Raw genomic sequence first — 16,437 nt, 5'->3', positions numbered from 1 at the left:
TTTGCAGGAAGTTTTACAAACATGAAAAATGTTTCCATTTACCTTAAAATGCAATACTCTCCTTGTGGAAAGTTGTAAGAGTCTTAACAAACTTGCCTATTGGTAAAGAAATATAGCCATTTCTACTTAGGAATTAGCTTTTTGTTTGAGACTTTTACAAAAATAACTTAAATATCAGTGTGTTCTGCTTCTCATAGGAACAGATGTTTTTAAAAGTAACTTGCATGAAATTCTTGGACATCCAACCATTTATTTAAAAAATGTTACAGGATCCCTTTCTCCCCTCCTATCTGTCTTTGCTCCAGCTGTTCTTAGGCAAAGAAAACCTAAAAATTTACTGCCATCAAGCTGTGCCTTTGAAGCCTCCACTGGCATCAATGTCACCCCCTGCCAACATGTTCAGGAACTGTAACATGAAAAAGGGAAAGAAATTCTGCCTTGAAAACAGTGTCTTCCAAAAGCCACAAGCTGTTTACCTGACTGCAGTTTCAGTAGCTCATGCAACTGCTCCTTTCTCATCTTTACAGAAAACAAAAAGAAGTGCTGGTGACATAAAGAGTGGTTTATTCTATAGGAACCTAACCCCACCAAAAGAAAAAGAGTGCACTATTATCTTCGTCTCAAGAAGGAGTGGTCTGGAAGAACCATAATTCGGAAGCTGATGTTTAACTGGGAGGCAGAGTACTTTATACGAACACACAGAAAGAGATATACGTACAAACAAGTGCCTATTTCAACATCCGGCCCTGCCCCAAAATACTAAGGAGTCATAGCCCCATAATTCTGCTTTGGTTTGGTGATGTTCATAAATCAAGAGCAGTTGACACCATTTTCTCACAACACCTGAAAAATAATTTTAAAATGTTATTGTCCCACCATGGAGGAGAAAGTACAGGAAACGGTCCTGCTGATCTTCTAGCAAGTTACAATAAATTGCATTAAAAAAAAAAAAAAAGTTCAGGAAAACCAACTGATCATCTAAGCAATATGGTTAAAAGCAGATTAGAAATTAATATCCCTGACTGATGGAGCCTTACAAAACTGCTGTTTTCAAATGAACTGTAGAACTCTTTCTTTTTTAATAAGCACAATTGTCTTTGAGTTCTTTCTCAACGTGACCAACCTTTTCCACCAGAAGTGGAGCATTTATTCAACTGCTAATGGAAGTGAATGTAATTCGTAGTGGTGCTGAATCAAATTTTCAAGACTGTAATTTGCATTTGTATAAAACTCAGATTTTTTCAATATGAAACATATTTGAATAGGGTTTTCAGGTTAAACAAATGGACATACTACTTTTGCCATCAATTTAAAAGCATTTTCTTTATGATAGACAACTCTAATAATACTAGGCAGTTTTTTATATTTACACATTTTCTACAACTGTAGAGCAGACTTTCAAGAGTCATTAAAATAGTCTATAGCTCTTATATTAAACCATTGCATCAACTAGCTCAATTTTCAAATTTAGATCAATTGTTCGGACCATTCTGCCAATGCAGATTCATCTCTCAGTTCACCATAACTGACCAGGGCTTGTAGACCGTAACTTTCAGTGATGTAATATTCTTCCTATAACCACCAGCAGGCATGCAGTGACTCTCCCATTTTTATTCCTCCATGACACCCCAAAAACCAGAACAGAACAGAAAAGAATACTGAAAGTATTCTGTTGTTATTTATTATATAATCACTGTCATGTCTGAAATTGAACTACTGGATTCAGTTTTGATCTTCTCAACTCAGAGGAAGCATAACTAGAGTGAAAAGGATCCAGAGATGGAGGTATAAAGTGTCCATTTGAAAAGCAGGAAAAAATCTGAAGCTGTCAGGTTGAGACCCAGGATGACAGAGCTACTAAAAAAATAAATAAATTGGTTGTGCAAGGCCATCAACACACCAAACTGCTAAATGCATAAATATGCAATGAGAATATCCATTTACATTACAGAAAATAAAAGTTGCAAGCACATGACTTCATGTGAACTGTAAAGATCAAAGTTGAGCTTCAGGCAGGTCGTTTCCTTTCTGCTTGCTCTAAGTGTTCTTTTATTCTTCTTTAAGAGAAAAAATCACCTACAGAATAATGGACTGAGTATAAATGGTTATTTAAGTGGAATTCACCTCTATACACAGCTGCAGTTGAATTTGTCTATTCAAGTAGAGGATTTGTGAATCAGATACATTTTAAATTATCTATGGCATGGTGCTGACAAAGGTTTTAAAAAGCACAAAGTCTTCAGGTATAGGCATCTGATATCATATCCACCATGGACACTACCTTAGCCAAGCATGGAACCCAATAAAATATTTCTATTCTTAGCACAGAAATACTATCACCTGGGAAGCAGCATTAGCAAGGCTACACAATAATACTTCGATAAAACATGCAGTATATATTTTCCATATGGTTTAGTAACAGTAATTGCTATCAGGCAGCATAAAATATAAGTGCTGGAGAAGTATTTACATAACATTCAGGGATGGTTTAAAAAAAGTTAGGATTTTCAGAGTATTTACTACAGTAAGCCCCTGGTTAATGGAAAAGTCCACATAAAACCTGCACAGATGCCACTAACTTTGACATTCCATGCATCTCCTGCCCTATGCAGCAATACGAATGACTGCAAAGAACAAACAGGAAACTGAAGAACATCTAACAAGCAGAAATGAAATTTTTTTTTTCTTTGAATACATTGGAATAGTAACATTTTCATTGTCTTGATCATATCTAACCAGTTGAATAAAAACGGAACAATATAACCTGGTAAATGCTTTTAAAAGCCTTAACAGAAACTAATTATCATTGCTGGGTTCTACTAAAAAAAGCCCAAAACTGAAAGCACAAGAAAAAGAAATTAAAATCATTACAGAAGAATGAAGTGAAGGAGACACTTTCACCAGAAGAAATACCCTGCTGCACAGATATTTCTGTTGGGCAAGAAAGAGAACAATCCTTCTGTCCCATGAGTCTTCCTAAGAGCAGGACATACCTGAAGCTAACATGGAACAGAAGATGCAGCTGACAGTAACAACAAAAAAATACACCTTGTCAAAAGACCAAGCGAATAGACAAACAAAACCCCACAATGTGACTTCATCATGTTCTCAAGTATAAGCCTGGCAGTACCTGGGCTTCAGAGACCTCCAGTCTGGACAAGGGCATGAGGTACTGCCATGTCTGACACTGGCCACTGAGGTATCTGGTGTGACTGGCACAGGCAGAGTTAAAAAAAAAAATAAAAAAGAGGCATATTAACTAACCACCTCACAGTGACTTGAAGAGATGGTGGCAGCAGCTAATGTGTTAATCACCAGCCATACAGCTACACTGAGAGCAGATAAAGAGTAAAAAGGGTGTCAGGGGAGTTAGGAAACGCTCATGACTTCACTGAAATTCTGCTTAGCCCTATAACATGTGTGCAGTCATTTGTGAAACTGGGGTGGGGGAGGGGGGAGGAGGAAAAGACCTCTGCTACAAGATCTGTGTGTGGCTTCACATGTAGAAAAATATACACGTTCCCACATGTGGCCTCATCTTCAGTTACACAGGATGCACTAAATACCAGCTGATGAAACATTTAAAGAAGAAAAAAACAAAAGACCAACTCCACTAAGCTTTGGCTAATAGAGGCTTGGGGTTTTAAAAATACATTTAAACGTGCATTCTTTCGGGGATGACATTTAAGGGCAAGAACATATATATACACATATACGCCAGTCTGCATCAGGCCCTGATCTGAACTGGGAGTGATCCCAGATCCAACCAGCAGTTGTCCCTCTCTCTAGCTGACCAGACTAAAGGTCATTAGTGGGAACTATATACATACATACATATGTACATACAAAGTGGATCCCACCAACACCAACAGACATGTACACTGTGGATCCCACCGGTAGCTGGGCTTAGACATGCAGCTCTCCCCAGCTGCCTCATGCACACACACACACACACGCAAACAGGTCTCAGTTGACCTCCAGACCTCCTGGTCCCTCCAGCTGTCTCACAAGAGACACACACACATATACCTGTCTCACAAGACACTTAACCTACTTGCTGGTCAGTGAGGCTTGATACTCACTGCCAATACCACACTGACACACGTACCCTCATGCACCTGTTGTGGGCACCTCTGACACACTGATCCCCGGACAGAATTTATGTAGAGTACAGGTGGACCTAGACCTTCCCACAAAGTCTGAGGGTTAAATTTTCAGTCCCACTGTACAAAAACTTAATCAAACTTAGTATTAAAAAACACTTCTGTTTTTTTTGGAAAGTAACTACATTTTCTTTGATCTCACAGTACAATTATTGAGGGCATGCATGAGAAAGATGGCTCTATAAGCTCATCAGTAGCACGGCACTTGGAGAAATGGCAGATCAAGTCTTTGTTCCTTCTTTAGGCAGTTTGGTAGCTTTTTCTTGCCTGGGCTTCACTTTGTATAAAATGAAAGTAACTTTATCTAAGAGCAGGGCAGAGCAATAGCTGTTAGGATCATGTACATAGCTGACAAGTGCTCAGACAGAGTAACAGAAGTACCAAAGACAGAAAGGGACTTATCAGCATGATTCCTAATTACATTACTGGCAAGACTTACTAGACTCACTTTTGCTTAAGCTAATACTCTTTTTCCCATTTCTAGTTACAAAGTAAAACTGGAATACAGTTAATGCAAGAACTGTGGTCTTGGGGCTTAACTTCCAAAGGAAACATGCAGACAGCAATAAACTGCATGTTCCCCAGGAGCAATCAAAAATGGGATAAGGCTTATGTCTGAAATAGGTTTAACAAGCACAGCACACAGTTTGAAACTCTCCAGTTCCTTTGAACTAAAAAGTAAAGTTAACCAGCCAAGTGTTGTGGGTTTTCGCAGGTTTTCTTTTTTTTTGTTTAAGTCTTTTCCTATCCTACTATCATGGTTTCAGACCAGCGGGCAACTGAGCACCATGCAGTCTCTCACCCACCCCTTCCCCCTCAGGAATAGGAAGGAGAAAACAAAGCAAAAGGCTTGGGGTTGAAGACAAGGACAGAGAGGAGAGGGATGACTCACACATTATGGTCACAGGCAAAAGACAGACTTGCACAGGAAGAACATCAATTTAATTCAAACATGCTAAAACCACTTAAGAAACAAAGTAGGACAATGAGTAGTATTACCACATTTAGAAATACCTTCCCCCTACTCTTCTTCCCAGGCTCAGCTCTGCTCCCAATTTCTCTACCTCCCCTGCAGTGGCATAGGGAATGAAGTGGGTGCAGTCAGTCCTGCTGCTTCTTCCTTCTCAGGGGTAGGATCCTCACAACTCCTCCCCTGCTCCAGCATGGTTTCCCTCTCACAGGAGAGTCCTCCACAAACTTTCTGATGAGTCCTTCCCATGGGCTGCAGCCTTTCCTCAGCTGCTCCAGCATGGATTCCTCTCGTGTGTTGCAGTCCTCCTAGCACCAAACTACAACAGCTGGGCTTCTTCTTCCCTCAGAGCCCTGGCCTTCTTCAGGTGCAGCCACCTGCTCAGCGTGGAGTCCTCCATGGGCTGGGCATCTGCTCCACCAGGGGCACAGACTGACCTCTCACCACGGGCTGCAGGGGAGTCTGCTCCAGCGTATCTCCCTCCTCCTCCTCCTTTCTTCCACTGACCTCAGTGTCCTCGCAAGTCCTCCTCCCAGATTTCCATTCTTAAATACATTATCACAGAGGTGCAGCCACTGTCCCTAATTGGTTCAGACTTGGCCAGAAGTGGGTCTGACCTGGAGCCAGGGAGCTTCAAAAGCTTCTCACAGGGGGCCACTGCTATAGCCCCCTTCACTGCTACCATAAACCCCGCCACATACACAAACCCAACACACCTACTCACAGTGTTGGACAGAATGCAAGTATTTACAGAGGCCAAGTCAATTTTACCAAATAAACCAATCTTTGGGGAACCCCTCAAAATGTTTCAGCTCAGTGATCTAAGTTCCCTTAGAATAAAACATTTCCTTTTGAGTAAATCGCTGTCAGATTCATCTTCAAATCATAGTTGCTGATAACTTGGAATGGTGAAAGAGGGAGAAAGCCATTTCCATATTTTCAAATTGCCTACAAACTCCATGATTCACAACACAGCCCCTGCCTTATTTTGTTTCGAGACTTGGACTTCTACTTACGGTAACATTCCCCGCTCCTCCCTCTCTGTGCCATTCAACACCTAAGGTGCCATTCAGTAGCTAAATTCAATCCTTAAATGGACACACTAGTCATGTTCTGTGATTCTGCCATTTCTCTAATTTTTCATTTTTCAGAAGACACTTCTCAAGATGCTCAGTACCTTCACAAGACTGCTAAAAAGGCATATTCATTCTATTCCTGCCAATATTCTGGATTTCCTGAGAAACTGGGATAGAAGGGGAAAGGAAAAAGAGAGGAAATAGAGGTGCAAGAAACATAGAAATATTACTTCTGCTTTCTGGTGTAGTAGACAGCTTGAATTTAGAAAAAGCAAACTGAAAAAAATCTGGCATGAGTTTAGAAATAAACCCTCTTTTGAAACTTAGATAAGAAGAGAAATTGTAACATCAACTTTATTTCACAAATTCAAAATAACATTCAAAAACCAGTATGAAAACAGGCCTTAAGGAATGCTTCATCATTAATGCTTCTCTGGAACAACAGCTTTAGCATAATAACCAGTTCTAGCTACCAGTATAAAGACTGTAATCCTGCGTAAGAAACAGCACACAACCTTCACTATTTCTTTTAAATGACAAAGGAATTCTGTAACCAGTTCTGGAATTATGAGAAAAAAAATATACACGATATTTCTCTAATGAAAGAATGCTAAAAAATGTTAAAAATTCCCCTGCTTAGCTTTAGGGGACATAGTAAAATCCATCCCTGTATGCTTTTCTAAAAGACCGTATGATTTGCTAAATCAGCACTATCTAATTATAGAGAGACACAATTTAATTAAGAAAAACATGGAGTTCTTATTGCAAGCCTTCTCCATCTCCATAATTCCTGTATCTCAGAAAACCTTTCCTCTCTACCTTTCCTGCTCATTCAATGTCACTGACTGTGAACACAAAAATACTTCAGATAACACATGGTGGTTTGTTGGGCTTATTTTTGTTTGAACTTTGGGCTTTGCATCATGTAGTTATAAATTTAAGAGTAAGTTGCAACTATTTTTTGTTGTTCTAAGAGATCATAATAAAGCTCATGTGCTTCATTACTACTTACTACATTACTAAATAATGCAAGTGTTTTAGTTTTATGGAGAATTAGTAATAAGAGAGGGGAAATGCATGGATAACAGCTATATATCAGACCCTGTCAAATGCAATACACACAATCAGAAAATGACACTCAACTGGTAATATCCCAAAAGGTGCTATACTATTACCTGCAGTATTACCAAAATGGTCAATGCAACTTCTGTATCATGATATGTAACACAAAAATGAATACCTGTAAGAGATCTGGGAAAAGCTGCAGCTTGCAGTCAGAAAAATATTGTTTTCTCTGTAATGTCCAAGAACTTCCAAGTGGCACTGAAGATCATAAATTCTAAGAACACACATATAATAAAGTGCTATTTCCAAACAAACTCCAGTTAACAAAAGGTAGTTAATGACTTATCTTTACTAATGCAATACTAGTAGCTTTTTCTTTTATTAATAATTTTTAAAAACACATAGAGGTGATTGGCTGATGCAAAATGTTGATGTTTGTATCACCTTAGTCATTTTCATTAAAGTTTAAAATTGGAGTACTTTCCAAAAAGAAGCACTTCTTTTTTTTCTTATGTGCCAAACATCAAAAAATGCACTGTTTGCAATTACTGTAAGCCATCTCTCTCTATGAAGCTTTTTTTGTAGATTACTTGGCAATGATTGATATAATCACTCTGCTGAAGAATTTCTGCACAAAATCTTAGTTGATCTCTTCCAAGGATATTTAAATAATCATTACACAGGTTCATTCACACACATTCACTAGAATGTTTCTTCTTTCTACACAATTTTATTCTAACTGATCATCATATTTTTTCCATTTTTTTTTCTTGATTTAACTACCAATTAACTAATAATCACTGGATAACCACAAGACTTGGAATAAGTGATGTGGTTCTGATCATGCTTAAGGCAAAACAAAAAAAAGAATTCTCCCCAGGAAATAAATTGTTTTGTCTAAAACATTCTCTCATACTTTATGTTTATCTTCAAAGATCTAAGTATGACAAGGAACCAAGAAAACATGGATAGTTAGAAGTTAGAAAAAGCAGAGGGAAGAGAGAAGGGATCTGAAGAGAAGCATGAATGACTTACACTTTTCCATCTATCTGCACTCCAAATGGTCCTTGTTAGAAAGAAGACCAGACACTTCAACCATTTTCTTTCAACAACTTGATTTTTGCAGTGAATTGTCATATGTAAGGGCAACTGCTTTCAAAACACCACTTTTTACTGTGTTTTCAACTTAAAAAGATAGTTTAGTAATCTGAGAAAGTATTTATTAAACAATATTTCTCCAGCAACCAAATACAACTCAACTGGTGAGTTTGCTCATAAATTAACCACAAACATTTTAGAGACAGGAATGAAAATAATTTCAAAACAATTATGCCAGAAAATCTAATAAGGATTAGCATGGAGTGCAGCAAAACTCTGAGATATGATTTAACAATGGAATGAAAAAACTAAGCATTTAGAGTAAACTTCAGAGTTGAAGTTCTGCAGTAATCTTTCTGTGCAACACTCAACATGAATTCCTCTTGGTAGTTACTGTCATTGTGCAAGCTGAAAAAATCTAAAAAGTCTCAGGAACTATCTAGAAAGCGTTCAAATAAATCTTAGCAAGTCAGTAATGTATTTGATGACACATAGATCTGTAACATATTTGTAGCTTCTTTATGTATACATTATAGAAAAAAATACATGATGTAATGTAAACATACAATTATACTTGTACAAGTGCAAAAGTTTTTACCTTCTATGCTACACCAATCTTAAAATGAGAGAATCAAGGCACTGAGATAGTTCATTATGTAACATCATTTAAAACCACTCACTTCAAAAGGCAGCCTGGTTTGTTGTCATTTAAAAGGTTTCATATTCCTGCTTGAAAGGTCAATAGAGAAAGTTAAGATTTGGGTGACTACATACAGCACTTTTGATAATAACTTTTAGTCAAATGCATATGCGTGAAATGAAATCTTGTGTGTTAAAAGCACAAGAAAAGCTAAATATTTAGCTCCAAACATCCTGCAAGTATCGTCTTGCTTCTCGAAGTGTGGCCAGGATTTTCATTGCTTCCAATTTGTCAGTTTCCATTTCCATGCTTAAAATGTCCACCACAGCATCACTTACACCATCAGCCATGTGCTTCTTATCTCTGCAAAACAAAAGAGGAGGAAAATGCATAATAATGTATTCTTCCCTTTATCAATAGCTACAGAGGCATTGATAATAATATCGAAAAAGAGGCATTAAAAAAATCCCAAACAGAAATGTAGCTTCTATATTGTATGGCAAGTTTCTCACTGAGTTTTTTTCATGTAGCTGAGCACCACTTCACAGTAACAAGGGTTTTTCTTAATCAAACATTACAAAGTTTTCAGCAAAACCCCCCCCAAACACCTTGGAACCCTAGCTGAGCTGTCACAGAGTAATTGTTTTCTTTTAGGGAAAACTGGATCTGCTGAAGTATTTTTTCATTATTATATCACCATATGGCTCCAATATAAAAAAAAGCCCACCTCACTTATGAATAATGCTATTTTTAACACAAATAGCTGACATTTATTCCTTCAGGAGAAGGTGTATTCAGACAGTTTGTCCATTTACCAACAAAATTCCTAAAAATCTCAAACCTCCAGGTAAGTTAACATTCACAAATAAAACTTCCCACTGTAAAATATATTACTATTACAGAGCTTTAGCATTCTGGCCCACTCAAGACTGGAACACAGCAGAAAACTGCTGCTACCTCACCGCTGTGCTGTTTATCATCACATGTATTCAAATACCTCATTTTCTCAAGAGAACTGTAGAAACTTGAAACCTCCTATAGCTTACTGAATACTAAAAAAGGAAAAGAAATAAGTGACTAAAGCAACCAGTGGAACTGTGTGGTTACAAGTTATACTTTCAAGGCTGTATTGAAAAAAATGGACATAGTGATGAAATTCTAGCACTCCAGGAAGGTTCTTTCAGCATCATGTTAGTCCTTTCAGACAGCTCTAAGTCCTTCTAAAGCCTCAAACTTCTGCTAAATTTGTTTTGTTTCTGAGGCAGTCCATCTCCACTCTACTCACCCACATACATAGAAGTAACCTCTCTCTTTCAGCAAGACTCTGGCAACTTCCTTAGCGTAAAGCCTAATGACATCTTGCACATATTTAGGTGGGGCTACTTCTGCAGTTGAAGTGTCTCTTGAGAAACAAACCTTAAGATGAGTTAATGTGCCACTTTCAAGAAAACATTTGAGCTCATCTCTGAAAGGCAATAAAAACTGTTAGTAATGGCTCAGAGATAAGCATTCCCTCATGAATACAAAATAAATGCTAAATAGTGAACTTGCTTGAACAAGTAGTCTCGATCCTGATGCCGACAACCAAAAAACAGCCATGTCTCTCCAAATTCCCAGTCTGTATGTTCTTCCCTGAGCATTTGCCTAAACAGACAAAAAAAAAACCAAAACAAACCACCTGCAATTCTGTTTTATCAAGTACAGAATCTAAAACATCTATAACCTAATTCTCATTTAAAGTAGTGCTTTAATAAACCTCTGGATTGGCAGAAATGTGAAATGACTTAAGGCAGATCACAGTCAAACCCTCCTTATTTGATTTTCTTGACTCCTCAATTTTGGCCAAGGTCAAAATCAATCAACTTCAAAAGGGGCTTTTTTCTGCCAGTTTCATATTGGAATAGTCAAGACTGACGCTTCCGAACAGCTCACAAAACAATCCTGACTGCTGAATAAGGAGACCGCTACCCTTTATCCTTCACTGGAAGCCCTGTAAAAACACCTGGGAAAACTTGCACAAAGCAGATTTAGCATGCTTTCCATTTAGCTGTAGAAACCTGCTAGACTTTATAAGTAACAATCTATTTACTACCACATCATCAGAAGAGTTATTGCATTTTCTTGAAATAATGCTGAACGTATTACTTTAGAGAGCTTTTAGCTGCAACTTTCTAGTTATTTGAGAGAGAGATTTCATTTATCATTGATCAAATGCTTAGGAAATGCTATGAATCCTTTAAAATAAAATGCAAAATAGTTCTGAGAGATAAAGGTATATTTGGGCATTAAAATTAAGGAGTAAAGATCGTACATAATGATTTAGTTTAAATGGAAGTATGGAGTCAGAAACATAATTTCTGACAAATTTCTGTCAAAATTTCACTTTTCTCTCACATAAAATGATTTAAAAAAAATTGTTACAGGATGCAAGAAACTCTATTATCTTGCTGGAACTAATGAGTCACATAGAAATGATATGTGTTAGTTATCTAGAAAACTTGCCACCATTTCCACGCAAACATTCCATTCTTTTCATTCTTCATTTCCTCCAAATAATCATGTTTTTACATATTGGTGATGTGGTATCTGTCACTTTTTGAACACCTCTTTGCCTTGCAAAATTATGCTGCTGGAGCTAGAGGGGAAAAAAGGGATCTACATTCCCTCAAATACAAACCCACAAAACCCAAGACTACTGCCCAGTTGAGGGTTCAGGTGCCAAGTTCCTAATCTTAAAACATCAAAATGTTTAAAACACGCAGAAATAAAGGAATGTGGGAGAAAACCTGACATTCATCCTGACAAGGCTTTTAATATAGATGCCACTTCTGAGGGAAATGGATTTTGAATACTAAACTTAAGCCAATCAACACTGTTTCTAAAAACTACCAACCTCTTACAGGACTTCCACTAGCAATACAGAAATAAAGGATTTAATTTCTTATTACTTTTTCTGCTTCACCCAACTCTTCATATATCCATTATGAATATTAAATACAGTCAGATGAAAGTGCAAGTTTTACTCAGAGAAACAAATAAATACACAAGCACTACTTGTTTAAAATTAATAAGACTGTTTCTAATCAGCATACCACTGTTACAAAAGGTAAAAAGAAGAAAAAATAAAAATAAAAAAAATTAACTCCATTTGTACCCAAAACCTGAGGCTGTATTTTTTTCAACATAAAAAGGCTGCTTTGCAGGTAGCAACTTGGTACATACCTATGTTGCAGGAAACCAATAAATGGTGAAATTCCTGTTCCCGGACCGACCATCATGAATGGGACAGATGGGTCTGCAGGTAAGTGGAAAGTGTTATCTGGACGAGCAAAAATAGGTATCTAAAATGAAATTAGATAGAATACAATTAAAGAATATTCTTAAGCAGTGAAAATACCATGAAATTTTTTTAACTTTCAGGATATTTACATAGTGTATGTGTCCATACACCCTTCCAAATCCTGAGATTCAGAGTTTACTTTTAATGCCACGTGGACATTCAGAATAAAATTTCATGAGTTTCTGAAAAAAACCCACACCATATTTTCAAATCTATTAATCCATCTGGAGGAAAACCACACAAACATGGGTTTCTGAATACGAAAGTTGACTGTAAGCATAAATTTGGAGGATACTGTTACAGAATTCATGGAAAGTTTGGTGTTGGCACTCGAAGGGAAGTAAAGCTAGTTTATTGTTACTACAGGCAACTCAACTTTTTTTTTTACATTGTGGACATCTAAAAATATTCCAGTGGAAGTAAGGATTTGTTTATAGTGAATTGAAGCCTACTGATATTTTCTTAATTTTCATAAAAGTTTTACATGATCTCGAAAAAAGCATATGGGTGAGGGGAAGCAGATAACTGCTCAAGATCTTGAAAAATGGTTTATATCATTCCACCAACAAACTCCAATTCTGATCTTCAGATCTGTGGCTAAAATATAGGCCTAAATATAATTTTGAGAGGAGCTCTATCACTATTCTCTGAGGCATGGCTAACGTACTGGATAGAAAACAAGAGGTTACTACTTTTAATTCTTTAAAAAATTATTTAATACTCAGCAGCAGCCATAGCAAAGCTTCATCCATTAAAGTCATAAACAAGCATCTGATTTATTTTGCATATTAATTATGAAAGAAATTGAATTTACTTTCAAGTTTAAGGAAGGAGTGAAGCACTAGACCAAGTTATTTAAACTTTGTTCTGTAAACCCAAGTGGTTTAGTACTACTCATTTCTTATAATTTAATTCACTACAGATACTGCAATGTTAAACAGGATTATTTTTCTGGTTTCATGATGATAAAAGAATAGTGTATCTTGCTGGTGGGATGCAATATCTGTATTTCTGTTATACTTACTACTTCCAACCACACTTGAGTTAGGAGGTTATTTTCCCAATTAATGATTCCAAACTGGTCATTCCTTTAAAAACCACTGCAAATGGTAAATATATTTATACTGTAAAGTCTCAATTAATCAAAGGTATTTTTGCATAAGATCACACTCATCTGTTTTGTATTGATATTCAACATATTTCTGTAATCTATGAGTATTGCTGCACATTTATCTATGCTGAATTCTAGCTTGCCCAGCAGATGAAAATAGTTATGAACTTTATTCAGACTCATTTTGTAATAACCCTTCTTTTCTTTTTAACTCCACCTCTTTTTCATGTTTCATCTTTTATATACTGCAAGTCAATTATATTTTAAATACAGAGCAGATGTGAATACTGGAATAAGATGTATGATGCACGTATTAATCAGGTTGTCTTTTGAGTTAAAAAACTAGAATAATTTTTATGTATTTTCCTTCCATTTTGCCAGACCAACACCTTGAATTAGTGGCAGTTTTCTTGTAACCAAATTCTATGCTTGTTTCCATTTTTCTTAATCAATTATAGAACAGACTGGCTGTAGTTCTTTTGTCATATTAATTATATAGTATAATTCAAAATTTTTAATAATTAGCTTACACCTAATAACTTTGAGACCAATTAATTACATAGATTCTCTGCCATGAAAGGAAGAGAGGCAAAAAAAAAAAAGTACCTTCTCCACCATGACAAATCATCTTTGATGCACATCAGAAATACCACAGATGACTGACCCTCGTGTCATATTCAATAACTTGGCCTCTGCAAACTGTGAGAGACCTGACAAGAAGTGAGTTTTATGATTTCTCCTCTATTATCTGCCATTCTTTCCTGGAAGTGACCAAGTTCCTCTCTCCTACACCACTTACAGTCATTACCATTTAATTGCATAGTAGTCCATGAAAACATCCTCCAAGATTCATTTAGGACAACAGTGGTGTGGAAACCAACACTGGCCTTTCAGCAGTGGAAAGTTTCACAACTCAGGTATCCATATAAATTTAGTAACTTAGCAATGAAGTTCTAGACATGTTACAGAGGGAAGGGTAAAACTACAAGTAGGGTAAAACTGCAAAAGGAAGGTGTATACTGCCAAAACACCTGCATTACATCAGAGCAGTGACCAAAGAAACCTGTAGTTGTTTCAAACATGCACAAATTTAACACTTAACGAGTTTAGATGTAATCATACCTTTACAGTTGAAGAGCTTCCTCCTTTTGTATCCAGAGTGTTTTTATTGGGGTGCAGTAGAGGTGCAACTAATTCAGCAAGCCACCCTGTACATACTCCTTTCCGTGAGACTGGTCTAGCAGGAGAGGCAGGGAACTCCACAACATTAAATACAAACCATAGTTTTCCTGGCTGATATAAGTTTGAACTGCAAAGACAAAAGGATTAAAAAAACCCCAAACCTGAGAAATAAGCTATACAATCTTACAGCAGTGTGCTGGGTTTGTGTGGTGGGGTTTTTGGTAGTGGGGGAGGGAGCTGCAGCGGTGGTCTCTGTGAGAAGCTTCTCAAAGCTCCCCTGGCTCCAAGTCGGACCTGCCTCTGGCCAAGGTTGAGCCAGTTAGTGAGGTGGCTATGCCTCTGTGACAACATATTTAAGAAAAGGGACCTGAGAGGGGGTTGGAACTTTGAAGACAAGTTACAAGAAGGACACCTATGAGAACACTGAGGTCAGTGGAAGGAAGGAGGAAGAAGCAGGGGAGGTGTGCTGGAGCAGAGCCCCCCTGCATCCTGTGGTGAGGCAGCAGGGCCGCCCCTGCCACCCATGGAGGAGCAGATTCACCTGTGGCCTGTGGAGGACCCCCAGGACTCTGTGGGAAGCAGCAGCCCCCACTGTTGTAGTTTGGTGCTGGGAGGACTGCAACACGTGGAGGTGACCCACGGCAGAGCATCTCGAGAAGAATGCATCCATGGGGAGGACTCGCAGAGGAGAGAGTTGGTGGAGGACTGTCTGCCCTAAGAGGGACACCATGTGGAGCAGGGGGAAGAATGCAGAAGATGCTTCCCCCCACCCTGGAGGAAGAGGTGGTAGACTAACTGCAACCCATATCCCCTGCCCCTGCACTGCTGGGGAGAGAAGGTAGAGATATCGGGAACAAAACTGAGACAGGGAAAACAGGAGGGGGAGGTGTTTTTAAAGATATAGTAACGCTTCTCACTGTCTCATTCTGTCTGTTAAGTGTAGTTGTTAGTGTTTTGAATTAAAGTGATGTCTTATTTTTTTCACTAACTAGCCTGTCTTTTGCTTGTGACCATAATAGGTAAGCCACCCCTCCCTGTCCTTATCTTGATTCCTGAGCCTTTTGATTCATTTTTCTCCTTTCCAGCACTGGAGGGGAAGGGGCGAGTGAATGGCTGTGTAGTGCTCAGTTGCCCTCTGGGCTCAAACCATGACAGGCAGGTACATCTGCAGCCCAAACTAAGTCAATTGAATCAAGATTCTGTGTTCAGCTGTGTGATACTTCTATATAGTTAGAAAACATCTTAAGCTTGGACTCAAGAGGCCAGAGCCTACAGAAGGGAATCCAAATTCCTACCAGATTCACATGTGTGTGAGCTTGTTCTTGAGAACTCTACCAACATCCTGACAGACAGATAAAACAATGTTGTTTAAACCAGTCAAATCCTGTGGTTGTTCTTGCAACAGGGACACAATCACTTTTTCCTAAGGTTTTATCCTTCATTCCTCTCTTTCTTCTTTAGATTATAACACACACACACACATGTATTTGAAAAAAAAGCATACCTAAATTATCAAGGAGATATAATTTGAATATGTCATTACCTTGACACTGAATAGGACCTTGCTTGCAATTTAGGAAGATGTTCTGAAAAATAAAAATAAGAAAGCATCACTTATTATCTGTCACTAATCAGTGTTCCCACTATAACAGATTACAAGCATATTATAATTTAACTGTAATTTTACTCTATTAACATTCAGTGTTTGTGGTTCAAAAATAAGCTATTGACACGTTGTGGAATAATTATTGGAGGTGACTTAGAAATCAAACCTATATTAAAAGCGTGGCAT

The 16,437-nt window shown here is 37.7% G+C and overlaps 1 protein-coding gene across 5 annotated transcripts in view; it reads right to left on the bottom strand.

Annotated features, from left to right (window-relative positions):
• Window positions 1–6,537: 6,537 nt before the first annotated feature.
• MTRR (5-methyltetrahydrofolate-homocysteine methyltransferase reductase) overlaps window positions 6,538–16,437 on the bottom strand; it is a 33,615-nt gene continuing 23,715 nt past the window's right edge. For 2 of the 5 annotated variants that reach the window (XM_074899493.1, XM_074899494.1), the window contains exons 11-16: window positions 16,189–16,231; window positions 14,586–14,772; window positions 12,235–12,353; window positions 10,564–10,656; window positions 10,298–10,477; window positions 6,538–9,375 (exon numbers count right to left, since the gene is read on the bottom strand). In XM_074899493.1, the coding sequence (XP_074755594.1) occupies window positions 9,231–9,375; window positions 10,298–10,477; window positions 10,564–10,656; window positions 12,235–12,353; window positions 14,586–14,772; window positions 16,189–16,231 (767 nt within the window). In that variant the 3' untranslated portion in view covers window positions 6,538–9,230. The remainder of the gene's footprint in view (window positions 9,376–10,297; window positions 10,478–10,563; window positions 10,657–12,234; window positions 12,354–14,585; window positions 14,773–16,188; window positions 16,232–16,437) is intronic. The other 3 variants (XM_074899495.1, XM_074899496.1, XM_074899497.1) reach the window with 3 other exon arrangements.

The sequence above is a fragment of the Athene noctua genome, chromosome 2, assembly GCF_965140245.1.
Source record: "Athene noctua chromosome 2, bAthNoc1.hap1.1, whole genome shotgun sequence".
NCBI lineage: Eukaryota > Metazoa > Chordata > Aves > Strigiformes > Strigidae > Athene > Athene noctua.
Note: the sequence above shows the minus strand (reverse complement) of the source record. Positions and strands in the feature narration are given on the sequence as shown.